This window comes from Nestor notabilis, unplaced genomic scaffold, assembly GCF_000696875.1.
Source record: "Nestor notabilis isolate BGI_N333 unplaced genomic scaffold, ASM69687v1 scaffold15289, whole genome shotgun sequence".
Taxonomy (NCBI): domain Eukaryota; kingdom Metazoa; phylum Chordata; class Aves; order Psittaciformes; family Psittacidae; genus Nestor; species Nestor notabilis.
In genome coordinates this window covers 43,495-56,000 of record NW_009942520.1, presented here as the reverse complement: position 1 = coordinate 56,000, position 12,506 = coordinate 43,495, and the positions used below count along the sequence as shown (strand labels likewise).

Sequence of the window (12,506 nt, the reverse complement as noted above, 5' to 3'; positions counted from 1 at the left end):
TACCACTCCTTCTTTGCTGCATCAAGAGTTTCTACAGGTAGATTCACATATGACAGTCATTTCAGTTTTGTGCATGAAAATCTAGCGCTTTATCATGGAGTTTGAGATACTTCTGCTGGCTACATCTTGTGTTGCAAGAGGAGTCATTTGTGACACTGCCAATACAAAACACAGAGCCAATATTAAAAGCAGCTTGAATGCTAAAGTTGGATACAGATTTACAGCTCAGCTAAAGCTTATTATGCTGCTATTGATTTCACTGGAATCTGCGGGTTACAGAGTCAGACAGTCTTATTAATACATTTACATTTTTAATAAATGGTAAAATGGATCAAAACCTGGCTGACAGCCATTCAGCCTGCCAATAATGCAAGTGTTGCTTTTTGGCAATGAAATGCCACTGAGCAGCAGCTCAGAAGTGCTAAGTATGGAGCCTTACGTTTTATCATCCCTGCTTTCTCCCAGCAGGGACCAATTCCTGTCTGTGCAACTTTCAAAGGCTGGCCAGGTTTTGATGGTTGAGATGCTTTCAGATACTGACCAGGCTAGCAAATAGTTTCCAGTTGATGTTCATCCTTGCTGATTTAATTCAATAAGGCGACCAGCAAACACAGCTAATGTTCCTATAATACAAACTAGCATAAATATGCCAAGGAGAAGATGATCAACCACCATCGCAACAAACTTCCATTCTTCTGCAGCCTGGGAAAGAAACAAAGGAGACGGTAAAGTCTCTGCAGAACCATGTTGGTTATGGGATTTCTTGTAATCTACTGTCTTGAACAACAAAAAGCTTCTTCATAAGTTCCACTATGCAAAAAATACTTATTTTCCTCTCAAAGGCAGGTCAGTTGTTCTGAAAGCCTAAACAACCTAGAGATGCAAGTTTCAAGCCTAAATTACTTAGCAACTCTAGCAATGCTGTGAACAATTTCATTACAAAGAAATGTTGAGAAGATTAATTTTTAAGCAAATGTTGCTTTTGAAAGAGAGTTTGAAACACTGAAAGCAAAATGCTTAGTTTGGCACAACTGGCTTTTATTTTTCTATTGCTTTTTAATTCTCATGGGATATCTAAGCAATTTCTATTAATTTAGCTCTAGTCCCTGCTTTCCATGCCTAGTATACACTCTAAGGTCTGGGAAAACCTTCTCTGTAGCTCTCTTAGTCTTTTTCCAGCTACGGGACACTGTGAACCACTTGCCTTTCCACTGCTTGATGTGGTGGGAACCCAGCACTGTAAGAGTGAGCAGAGTGTGAGGTGCCAAGTGCAGCAGGGCTGGGATTTCCACCCTGTAACTCTGCCTTACAGAGTGACATGTACTGGCCTAAGGCACCCTCTACTTTTGCCTTAGTTGCCCCACAAGTAGAAGAGGCTGTTGTAGTTTAGAGGTCACTAGTAAGAGGTCACTGTTTTAAGGTGTTCATAAGTGAATGCAATGAAATGGCAGCCTTCAGAAGCCACAACCTTCAGTTCACTTGAGGAACTTGGCTTTTGAAACCCAGTGGAAGTAATATCAACATTGCCCAGATGACACAAGCAGCTGGGCCCCACTTCCGAATGGGGCACTTGCCAGTAACCTGAAGACCCTCTTTGTAAGTCTAGGAGGAAGTGAAGCCCAGAGATGCTGAAGCTACGCCAGCCCTGCTGAGGGTAAGACTTGATCTGTAGAGAGACACAGGAGTCATGGGGAACATGAGACTACAGCCAAAGCCATTCCACATGCTCCAGGAATTTGGTCACAGGAAAAAACACCATGGTGTAAATCCTGTCCGTGGGAAGGAGGTGCATCCTTTTCAAGAGCACAGGCCAAATTATTGTCCTGGAGAACTCTCTTCCCATCTTCAGGCTAGCCTGCAGCTCAACAGCAAAGGGCTATGATCAGTTAGAAAAGTGAAGTACCAGGACTGAACTACCCAATGCAAAAGCTGCGTGAGCTGTAATAATTGAAACAAAAAAGGAGGTTAATCGCATTGAATGTGCTAGAAGGCAGCAGAGCTAGGTTTTCCTGGGGAACACTGCCATATGTGACTCCACACGCATTTATCCTTTGGCTTGCAATGTGGAAAAAGTCAGTAACCAGAGTAGCTCATGACATGCTTCACTTGGAGGGACTACTTGTAGCATTCCGGAATAAAACCAAACCTTCTCAAAATTGGAATTATAATTTGTAAGTTACGTGTAACACTTCTCAGGTAAAATGACCAGTGTTTCAGAGTTCAGCTTGCTTCCTGGCTTTCACAAGTGACAGGAGCTTGCTTACTGCAGGGGAAGATGCCTGAGTGGGAGACAGGAGGAATGTGTTTTGGAACTTGCTCACAGTTCTTGAAACTGCTTTGCTCTCACAGACACTCCATCTCCACAGCTTCACATATCACAGTTAGAAAACTTTTGCACTGACACTTTTTTTCCTTTTCTTTTTTTCTTTGGGGGGGCAAGTTTCAATTGGCATCTGCAGAAATTCTCTGTCACTCCTTGTTAACTAAATCAAAGGGAGAAGACTGTCCTCTGCTAAGTCAAACCAGCGCTTGGAGTGTTTTTGAAGACAAGGATATTTTGCCAAAAAATTGAAAACAACAAACCCCAACAACAACAACAAAAAAGATGTAGCAATTTGAAAGCAAGAAATGAATCATGTACAAAGAATGCCTTACATTACTGGCTTCTTGGTCCGCTTTCATTGTTTCTGCAATGTACTTGATTCCCTCTATAGCACTTTTCACATCTGGATTTTTGGTAAGCGGGGAGTAGAAGTTGACAGGCACAGAACCTGGCTTCCCAGAAATTTCAGAAATATCAATATCTTCTGCAAAAATGTTTTTGTCTTGTTTATCCCTGGATGGTCGTTTCATTGTAGAGAAAAACATGATGTTTGGGATTGTGTCAATAAAGATCTGAAAACAAAGAGGGAGAAGACAACAGTTGCTGGTCTGTGGGGCTGTGTTACAGATGCAGCTGTGTACTGAACAAAGGCAAGCCTCTCTGGTCCCAAATGCTTCCTGCGCTGGATCCGCTACAGATTCTCTTCGAGTTTGTCATAGCCCGTGCCTCAGTCTCACTGAGGCTTTTGTCAGCCTTATGTCCTAGGGCAGATGGAGTCACCTGCAGGTCTGTCACGTTTTTTGGAAACCATTTTCCCCTGCCATGTAGCCGACATCTACCCATGGAGGGGTGTGCGATGCCCTGGAGCAGAGCCTCAGCTAGTGCAAGCCGACAGAGCTCTATCAATCTCAACTAATTTGGAACATACTGCTTATGAATCTGGCTTGAAGAATGGACTACAAAGGATCTCTTTTGGCTACTTATGTTTGACTTTGCTATTACAAATGCACATAAGGCTTACAATAATTTCCTTTGGAGTAACAGGCTTGCTGCCAGAGCATTTTTAAGCACATGGAATGTTTGTCTGTTGAAATCTCCCTTCTGCAGGGCTTGTTTGTGTTGCAGAGTGAATCTGATGTAAGCAGTAGCCTTAAAAGTATAATTACAGATACAGACAACAGTCTCCTGTTCATGTCATGGTTTAATATGAACCAAGGCAGGCTTAAAAAAAGGCAAGAATGACTGAATGGCTCCTCTTTGGTACTGTCTCCCTGGCAAAGAACTTGTAATGACAGACATCCAATTTTTTCTACATCTTGTGGTTACCATTTAGACTACTGTGGAAGTATCTCTTTGCTTCCCAAGGACTGCAGAGCAACTGTATTTACTGGAAGAACACAGAGAAGATCATAGCTTTTGCTATGCAAAATGGGCTGCTGAACACATGTATCCCTGATGGCCTTTGTGCTCTGCACTCACACTGGCTAGCAAACTTGGCCACTGGCAGGCAGCAGTGCTTTGCAGTCAGATGAAGAATTAGACCAGGAAACGTTGTCTGAGGCCAGCTGGACATTTTCTTTTCTCTGTACCTTCAGCTGCCTGTGTTTTGCCTCATCTGTTCTCTCTGCAAGACTACCCCAGTGGAAAGTTTTGTTACTTAAAGGGGTACTTTATCAGTCTTGCTGACTTTATGCACAGCAAAGTAGTAAACACTGGCTCTTACACCTAGAGAGATTTAACATGATGCATTTACTTCCCCAATTCTTGTTGACTTTTATTAGAGAACCTGCCAATAAAATATGGAGTGCTCAGTGGAAACCAGGAAACATGCAAAGCCATGGAGCTCACCTTCCTGACCCAGTGCGGCATGGTGTGAGTGCTTGGGGAGCGGTGGTGGGTGTTGATGACGATGACTGTGATGATGATTGAAGCGATGACAAACACCATTGTAAACAGCATGTATTTGCCTATCAGAGGCACTGCACTGGAGGTGGAGGGAATCAGTTCCACGATGACCAGAAGGAACACAGTCAAAGACAGCAGGACAGAGATGCTGAGAGTCATTTTCTCACCTGCCATGAAAAAGGAAAGAAAAAAGCAAAAGAAAATACCACTGCTGCTCTTATCATTCAGTACAGGCAGTATTGATTTGAGAAGATAGATAGGACCACTATTCACACAAGTACATGTGTGTGCATCTGGAATGCTACCATCTCTCCCAGCATCCAAAGCATTAACTAGGCTGGACAAACCTGAGTGCCTAACATAGCATCAGCACCAGCATCAGCATTAAGGTGGGAACCACCAGGTATGACTGGGCTGAGGTATGAGTGATGGATATGGGAAGTGCCAGGAGCACTTCATGGGCTGCACCTTTTGAATGATGAAATGTATGCACCTGATTAGTGCTTGCTCCACAGCCCCCTGGAGTTCGCTGGCTTTACCGTCTAGCAAGCTTATGCTGGGCTACATGGGCAGTCAAAAATCACATCTGATGCCAGAGGCCAGTCTCTATTTGAGATCTTCCTGTATGCAGGATGTCAGAAATGAACCACAAAACATGATTTAACACATCCTGCTTTTCTATTCAGTTCAACTTTCTATAAAGTTTTCTACTGGGAAAAAAAAAAGGAAACCCAACCCCCAACCATCAAGTATTTCATAGAAGGGGCTTCATTAAATTAAGCAGTATGAAAAGCTGACAGAAGGTCAAATGAATGAAGCAGAGGAAATGGCTGCAGGGAGCAAGAGCTGCTCAGCAGCAACAAATGAGAATGAATAGGCCAGGATACTCTTTGTACACAAGGTAATGTGCGTGAACAGGTAAGTAAGTTCTCTGCTCTAACACATCAGAGCCTCAGTCACCCCTATGTGCTCGCTTACTATGTGATATACTAACTGCCTACTATGTGATATACACTAACTGCCTACCTATGGCAAACCACAAAAATCAGCCAGCTAAATTCTTATTTTGCAGAAGTTAACTGGGTAGTTAATCAGTGATTTCTGTGGGAAATCAGCCCAACTCATTTATACCAATAGCTTCAGCTTCCAGCACATACCCTTTATTTGCAGAACGTTTAGAGCCATTATTTTGAGCTGAAATGTCCAGTTTCAGTAAGTGCTGCCCTTTGAGTTGTCTGATGAGTTCAAATACTGACAATTTCTCAGACACTTGTTAGAAGAGCAATTTCTATGGCAGGAGAATGAATAAATTTACGTACCTGAATCTGTGGGTAGGTAGAAAACAAACCCAGTTAAAAAGGAGAAGAGCAGACAGGGAATGATGACATTCACGATGAAGTAGAGAGGTAGGCGCTGCATGAGGAAGTGGTAGGTGATGTCCAGGTAGGGGGTGTCAGGGCAGCAAGTGTAGTAAACCCAGTGCTTCCAGCCGCGGTAGTCCTTCATCACCCACTCCCCACTCTCCATGAAGTTACTCAGATCTGGGCGATCACTCTCCTGACAGCAAAAAAAACGCAAATTCTGAACATCAGATATTCTGAACAAAATCAGAACCTGGCAGTTGCTCAGGGACAGGACTCCCAATAACTCAGTCACTTCCTGCGTTTTTGTGAACAAACAACTCTTGTCTATGTTATTTTGCCTTAAAATATCATCTTCCACATAGCATTCAACTAAATATTTTGCAGAAACAGTTCGGGATAGTTGACTAAAGAGAAAGACTGATTAAATATTTACAGATAGGAGACATACCTGATGGGACAAGGGGAGAGTCCTCGGAAATGGAAAGTCATGAGCAGAGAGAAAGCACCCTGCCACCCTCCCCCAAAAACGTCAAAGCATAGACAGGTAGGAGACTGTTCTGGCACAGGAATTATGCATATGCAGAGCTTTAGAAGCCAAACCAGGAAATTTGTGCTAGATCTATAAATACAGCTTTTATAATTTATGGGTAGCACCTTCTTGCTTTTCAGTCAAAACAAGGTTATATTCCATTCTATTTCTCTACAAACATATTCAGCTCTTTTCTGCTTTTCCCAATTACTAGCTCCTTGCTTACCGGGTTAATAACAACCACTGTACCATCATATGTCCAAGTTCCCAGCTTCATACTGCAGTTCTGCTGGTCAAATGGGAAGTGTGTGACTATAATTTCACAGTAACTTTTGAAAATAGCTGGTGGTGTCCAGGTGATCAGGCCTGTGTGCTCCAGGAGGACTTTGGTGTATTTAACAATGGCAAAATCACCATCTGCACTGCAAAAGGAACAAGGACATTAACAGCAATATGGGCAGCATAATTAACATCGTCACAAAAGGATTTCTCTGGCTGCGGATCAACCGATTCCCCCACTGTCATTGTGCCTGCTCCTGGAGAAGCTTGGTCCAAGGCACGGTACTCACTGGCCCAGATGCTATGGGAAAGCAGCCCCATGGGGCAGCGCTGCCCTCTCTCTCTCCCTCCCTCCCCAGGCAGCCGGCACCCCTTACTTGTTGTAAAGCACAAAGTCCGGGTGCCAGATATCATCTGAGGGAACGTGGATTTTTTTCACGCCACCGTAGTCGTCCGGATTCCACTTGAGGTTGACATCTGTCCATTGCTAAAGAGGGAGAGGTTCAGTCACTGAGAGCCTTTTCCAGCACTTCTGGGGGTAGTCTGGGTACTTCCTAGGAACGAGCACCTCCCTTGCTTTGGGATATGCAGATAAGCATAAATATATGCTGCTGGGATCCCAAGCTAAGTTTTTACATTGATCTGAACTTTGGTTTAAGAAGCTTATAAAAATTAATAGATATACACACATTAAAAAGATAAACATACCAAAGTCTACTGTTAGAAATACAATACAAAATGCTTTTCTTAAGGTTCTTTAGTGTCTAGTGCATTTTTTTCTTGAGACCCCAGAAAGAAGAAATTGCCTGCTAGCTGACCCACCTGTCCAAAACAGCAGTTAATAGTTATTTTCTGGCTGTGTCCCGTGCATTCATTTGAAATGGATGAAATGGTCAGCAATATTTATAGTTACCTGTTTCAGGCGTACATTGGTTGTCACAATCTGATTTACTTCATCCTTAAAAAAAAAAAAAAAAGAAGATAAAGCAGTAGCAGCAAACATCAGGATTCAAGGAGAAAAATTGTTTCCTTAGAAAAACGACACCATTTGGCACTATCACATAAGCCAGTGGTTCATACTGTACCACGCTAATGAGCTGAATGAGCTGCAGCCCGACGGTGACAACAACGGTGTCCCGATGGTCCTCCACTGGTCGCACCACCTTATTGTAGTCCTTGAATAAGTCCTCAACTAGGCGAGTCTCGTCTTCATAGCACAGGGTCAGTCCAGCTGCAGAACAGCAGGGGTGGCATCAGTGAGGTGGGACAGAGAACAGGCTACAGCACCCTCAGTCCACGGTGGGCATGAAGGAAATGCCATCAACAGCAAGCGGCTGGTGGAGTCCTGTGTGACTCGTTTCAGGTGTGCATTATGTGCACTGCAAATACTGTCAGCAGGGGTAAGTTCCTATCTGATCTGGAGGTCAGCTTAGGAGTAAGGCAGCAACAGTGTCCAGCCAGAAGACGAATAAAAACAAATAGCCATGACTGTGGACTTCCGACTGAGCATTAGGAATCTTCCCCATGCCCTCCCAACCCACAAATGTGCTTACGTGAAGTATTTGTGGACTGTTAAGTGCAGAGAATACCCATAATCAGGGATTTCTTATGTTGTCTTCTCCACCTTCAATTCCACAGACTTGCCTCTAACAGTAACATTAAAGGACAGGGCCAAGCACAAGAAGGCTCTGAGGTGAAAGCACTATCCAGACTCCTTGCATTTGAAGTCTAAGCAGGGCAAGAGCTCTTCTCCATGACGAGAGTGGCCCAGGTTGTACTTGTGGTGAGAGAGAAGGAAACCATTCACAATGTGGTCTCATATTTCCCTCTCCTCAGAGAAGGTCTTAACCTGTCCTTGTTTCATGTGTGTTGTACTCCCAAGGGGTGAGGGCTCGGGTCCCTAGCTCGCAGAAATGCAGACGAACCCCAGATAGCCCGTTGCAGAACAAGCAGGCACATCATGTGCTCAGACTGTAGCTGCTTCACTCTTACAGGGGAGTAAAGCAAACGGAAGAGAGGTTTGGGGATGTTTTTGTATGTACCCCCTCTTCAAGGCATTGAGAAGGAACAGAACAGCTGAGCCTCACCACAAGCATTTTTGGCAGATTCAAGCCTTGCCTTCCCCTCTCTCAGTTTGAATCCTGGGCCGTTGAAGTCAACAAGAATTTTGCTGCTGGCTCCAAGCTAAGCCAGGGTTTCCCCTTGTTTCCTAACTGACTCTTCTTCAGCTCCTTTTATATAGTTGAGCTGAGATGCAAAGGGTTCTGTCTTGGCCTTGTCCTGCCATGAGATGGTATTAAAATACTTGGATGCCACCAAGGAAAGCTGTCTGCCACAGACAAACGCTGCTTGCTTCACCTGACAGGAAGCTGTGCTGGGGTGGACAGGAGACATCTTTCAAGTTTTAAGTTATGATCAAAGCATCATATCTAAGCCAAATTCTTGGGTATGGTTTATTAATCCAATCAAAATCCTTCACATTGGTGTGGCTTGGTAGGAATTTAGTATACTGCTTGAATTTAGTGGGAAGTTTTTAGGATCACAAAATATTCTTTCAGGGGACCATTTAGAAAGAATTATCCAGCTACAACACATACAGCTGCAAATCAATTCTACTTCTTCGTCAGTAGTTCCACAACTTAATGAAACTTCTTGTAATGAATTTTTACATTTCAAGCCCTGTTTACTAGATCTTTTCACACATTTTGGAATACACGTAACACTAGAGTACATGAGAGCATGGCAGAAAGATGACAGAAAGACAATTAAACACAAAATCCTCTCACTTCAAAATATCTGGTGTCGGAAATTACAAGTATCTGAGCTGTTACCAGTGCACTCCAAAGCTCTCCTTTAAATGGTTTGGTGTGTTCATAAAACCTTATCAGCAGGACAGGCTGCTCCCAGCCCAAACACTCACCCATACTGATGTATATGCAAAGCCCTGGTCCTGCACACTCAGGAAGAAGCTGAACCCTGTTCAAAGCAATGACTAGAACACCTTTACCTGCAGACATGAGGAGGAGTATGTGATGGACCTTCATCATCCCGGCTCCCACTTGCAGTCACACAGACAGATGCACACACAAAGCGCCTTTGAGGTCTCTTTAGCGGAGGGCTGTTCCGCCTCCTGCCAGGGTGCTGGTGAAATATAGCCACTGAGGTATAGACTTACAGCACCTGTTTTCGGGAATGACAGCTGAAAGGCACTGTGCTGGAAACAGGAGAACAATGTGTCACCAGGCAAGTATCTTCTGGAGTTTACAAAAGGTCATTTTCGTAAGTGACAATGTCATCATATAAAAAAAGAAAGAATTATCTGTAGAGTAACTGAACATCTTGGTGACATCTCAGAAACGTCCCAAGCTGCAGACCCACCCTTTGTGACCACAGCAACTTCCCAGATTGGGGACTTTGTTGCTCTGAAGGAAGACACAACACAGTCATTTATTTCTGATGCACCATAGACTGCGCACGGGAGTGAGGCTGCTCCCTTTGCTTCCCGGATGGATAAGGAATGTTTGAAGAAGTGAAGATTGATCTCCTTGAACCTACGGGGATTTTCAGAAGGTACTTGATAGAGTTCCCCCCTTCAAAGCTGTTAACTAACCTAAGTAACCTGAAGAAAGAGGGAAAACTCTCCCACAGATACTTAATAGACTTACTGAGCTGTAAGATTGGTTTCTATAGCATGGCAGATCCAGTGGATTCCTGCGTGGCATGCGAGTGCTGGCTCACTGTTGTTATTTTTATTGATTGTTCCATAGATCATCTGGAAAAGGAGTGAAAAATTCATAACAACAGTTATTCAGGCAAAGAAAACAACCAACTGTGAAGAATTTTATATATATGTGTATGCATATATACACACACACACACACACACAAAATTACCTCCTCTGAGCTCACCAATATCATACAATTGAGGTAGATGGTTCTGTGAAGTGCTCAGCAGCATGAGAAAAGCAAGTCCATCAGTCTCTAGGAGAGATGAAGCAAACATACATCAATCATGTCCTGAGTGCTCTCTGCAGTTCTTGTCCTCTCGTTTCAAAAAGATGCCTGGAAAAGGCCCAGGAGAAAGTGACTGTGATATCCATGGTACAAACCAGCTTCCATACCTGGAACTGATAGTATGAACCTTCAGTCTGGACAAGAAGCCAGACAAAGAGCTTTGTCAGGGTCTGTAAAATTGCAAATGGTCTGGAGAAGGCAGATTTGGATTCATTCACTGTCCCAGTGCAAAAAAGTAGAGGGCATTGAGGGAAACTTAGAGTTGGCAGGCTTAACCAGGACACTCCTTCGCACGGTATGGCTGCAGTAGAACTTGGTGCCACAGGAGTGTTTGGTTGCCAGAAGTGTGTGTGTGCGTGAGTGTTCAGAAAAATTAGTTTGATAAATTAATTTCATGCTATTAAATAAAAAACCCTCCAAGAAGTCTGTCACAGAAGTCCCAGAGTCCCAAGTCCCAGGAGGTGGTGTCCTGGGGAAATATTGCCTAATGCTTAAGCTGTTCTTGCACTTTTCCCTGGACATGGCACTAGGTGACCTGCCACAACCATTCTTACATACTGCTCCAAAGTTCCTTTCCAGAAAACATTCCTCACAAAAACCTTGCTTAGCTTTGCCTCTGGGTGACACCAGATATACTTTCTACTTCTTCTGGCTACCCTCTGTGCTGCCAGCCAGCTGCTTTGGTGTTTCATGCTGGATGCCTGTATTAGTTAGTTAGTTATTTTTAAATCAGTCCCCCTCACTCACCCCCTCTGCTGTCTCAGCATCCAGCCTCTGCGTTTACATCTATCCTCCAGTAAAAGCTCTCCATTTACATAAGTCTGGCCTTGTTCCTGGCCTGTGCCTTGGCCAACAGCTCCCATTGTTGCAGCTATCTTATTTCAAACAAGCGGCTGGCTGCTTCCAACCTTTATCCCAGGCTGGGCAGCTGCCGTGACCAGCAGAGATGCAATTGCACGGAAGCATTGCGGGAATGCTGACGATGCCCCTTCCCGATCCTCTCGTGGTTTCCCAAGGCAGACAGGTTCGCTCTGAAACAGATGGAGGAGAGTGTTACCACACTCTTTGGCAAATTATAGCTCTTGGGTAACATAAGTTTCTGTCCCCCCCCAAATAAAGGCTTGTCTGCTTGGAATTGTCAGGATCCAGATAATGTAGGAGCCCCAGAAAGTCTGCAGCCTTAGCAATGAATTATTTCTCCTGCAGCTGAGCTGAGCGCAGCCTCCCAACCTAGGAGCCAGCTACCGCTCACTGGCTGGGAGTCAGAGCTCATGCTGGAAGAGACAGGAGCAGGTATTTGCAGAAGGCCTTCGGGGAACAACAGCCTGGCTGCAAGGAACATTCACTGGCAGAGAAACAAGACTGTTTCCTCCCCAAAAAATTGAGGAAACCTGAGCTCATATGGTTAAATATGAACAGAGAAGTGAATGCTGCCTTTTGTTAACAGCGGAATGTGACCTGTCATGACCGAGGTGAAAAAGCAAGGGGAGGGGATGAGCTGTACTGAGTGCCTGAATTTGACCCATTGCAAAGGGTGGGTTTTTTCCTTCAGACTGTTCAGAGATTTTTCTTGCTAAATGTTTTATTCCCACACAGAAAAACCCTTTTCACATCTATCTACCTCGGCAGCAAGCTTTCTGGCTTGGTTTATGAGGCCCCTGCCCCGACCTCAGACAAACCTAATGGCGGGCCAGTCTCATTCATACCGACTGGAAAGAAGCAGAACTCACCACTTGCTGAATTTTGGGCATCACTTCTTCCATTCACGTCCTAGGAACAAGTGCTGCCAGGGCTTCTGCTTGCTCCAGCCTGAAGGAAGCCAGCCGTGAACAAGTACTACTGCAGGGCTCTTTGGCATATCATAGGTATCATACAACCATGTTACAAATGCTTTTGCCACAGTGAGGAATGCAAGATTTTCACCAAAATCTTTGTCACAGAATTGCATGCATAGTTGCAAGGCCCAACTAGGAAAAGCAGAGGCTCCCACGGCTGCAGGACCAACATGGGGAAGCAGAAGTGAATAAAAATATTAGAGGAAACATAGATACTGCATCAGGGAAATTAAGGGCACAAAAGCTGAAAAACAACAG

The 12,506-nt window shown here is 44.2% G+C and overlaps 1 protein-coding gene across 1 annotated transcript; it reads right to left on the bottom strand.

Annotated features, from left to right (window-relative positions):
* Positions 1–570: 570 nt before the first annotated feature.
* Positions 571–9,447, bottom strand: CHRNA1 (cholinergic receptor, nicotinic, alpha 1 (muscle)). Its single transcript, XM_010021450.1, has 9 exons — positions 9,408–9,447; positions 7,486–7,631; positions 7,299–7,358; positions 6,778–6,887; positions 6,348–6,543; positions 5,548–5,785; positions 4,172–4,395; positions 2,656–2,895; positions 571–702 (listed from the first exon to the last, which is right to left on the bottom strand). Exons 1-9 carry the CDS (start codon positions 9,445–9,447, stop codon positions 571–573), a joined length of 1,386 nt encoding a protein of 461 aa, XP_010019752.1.
* Between the last annotated feature and the right edge of the window lie 3,059 nt (positions 9,448–12,506).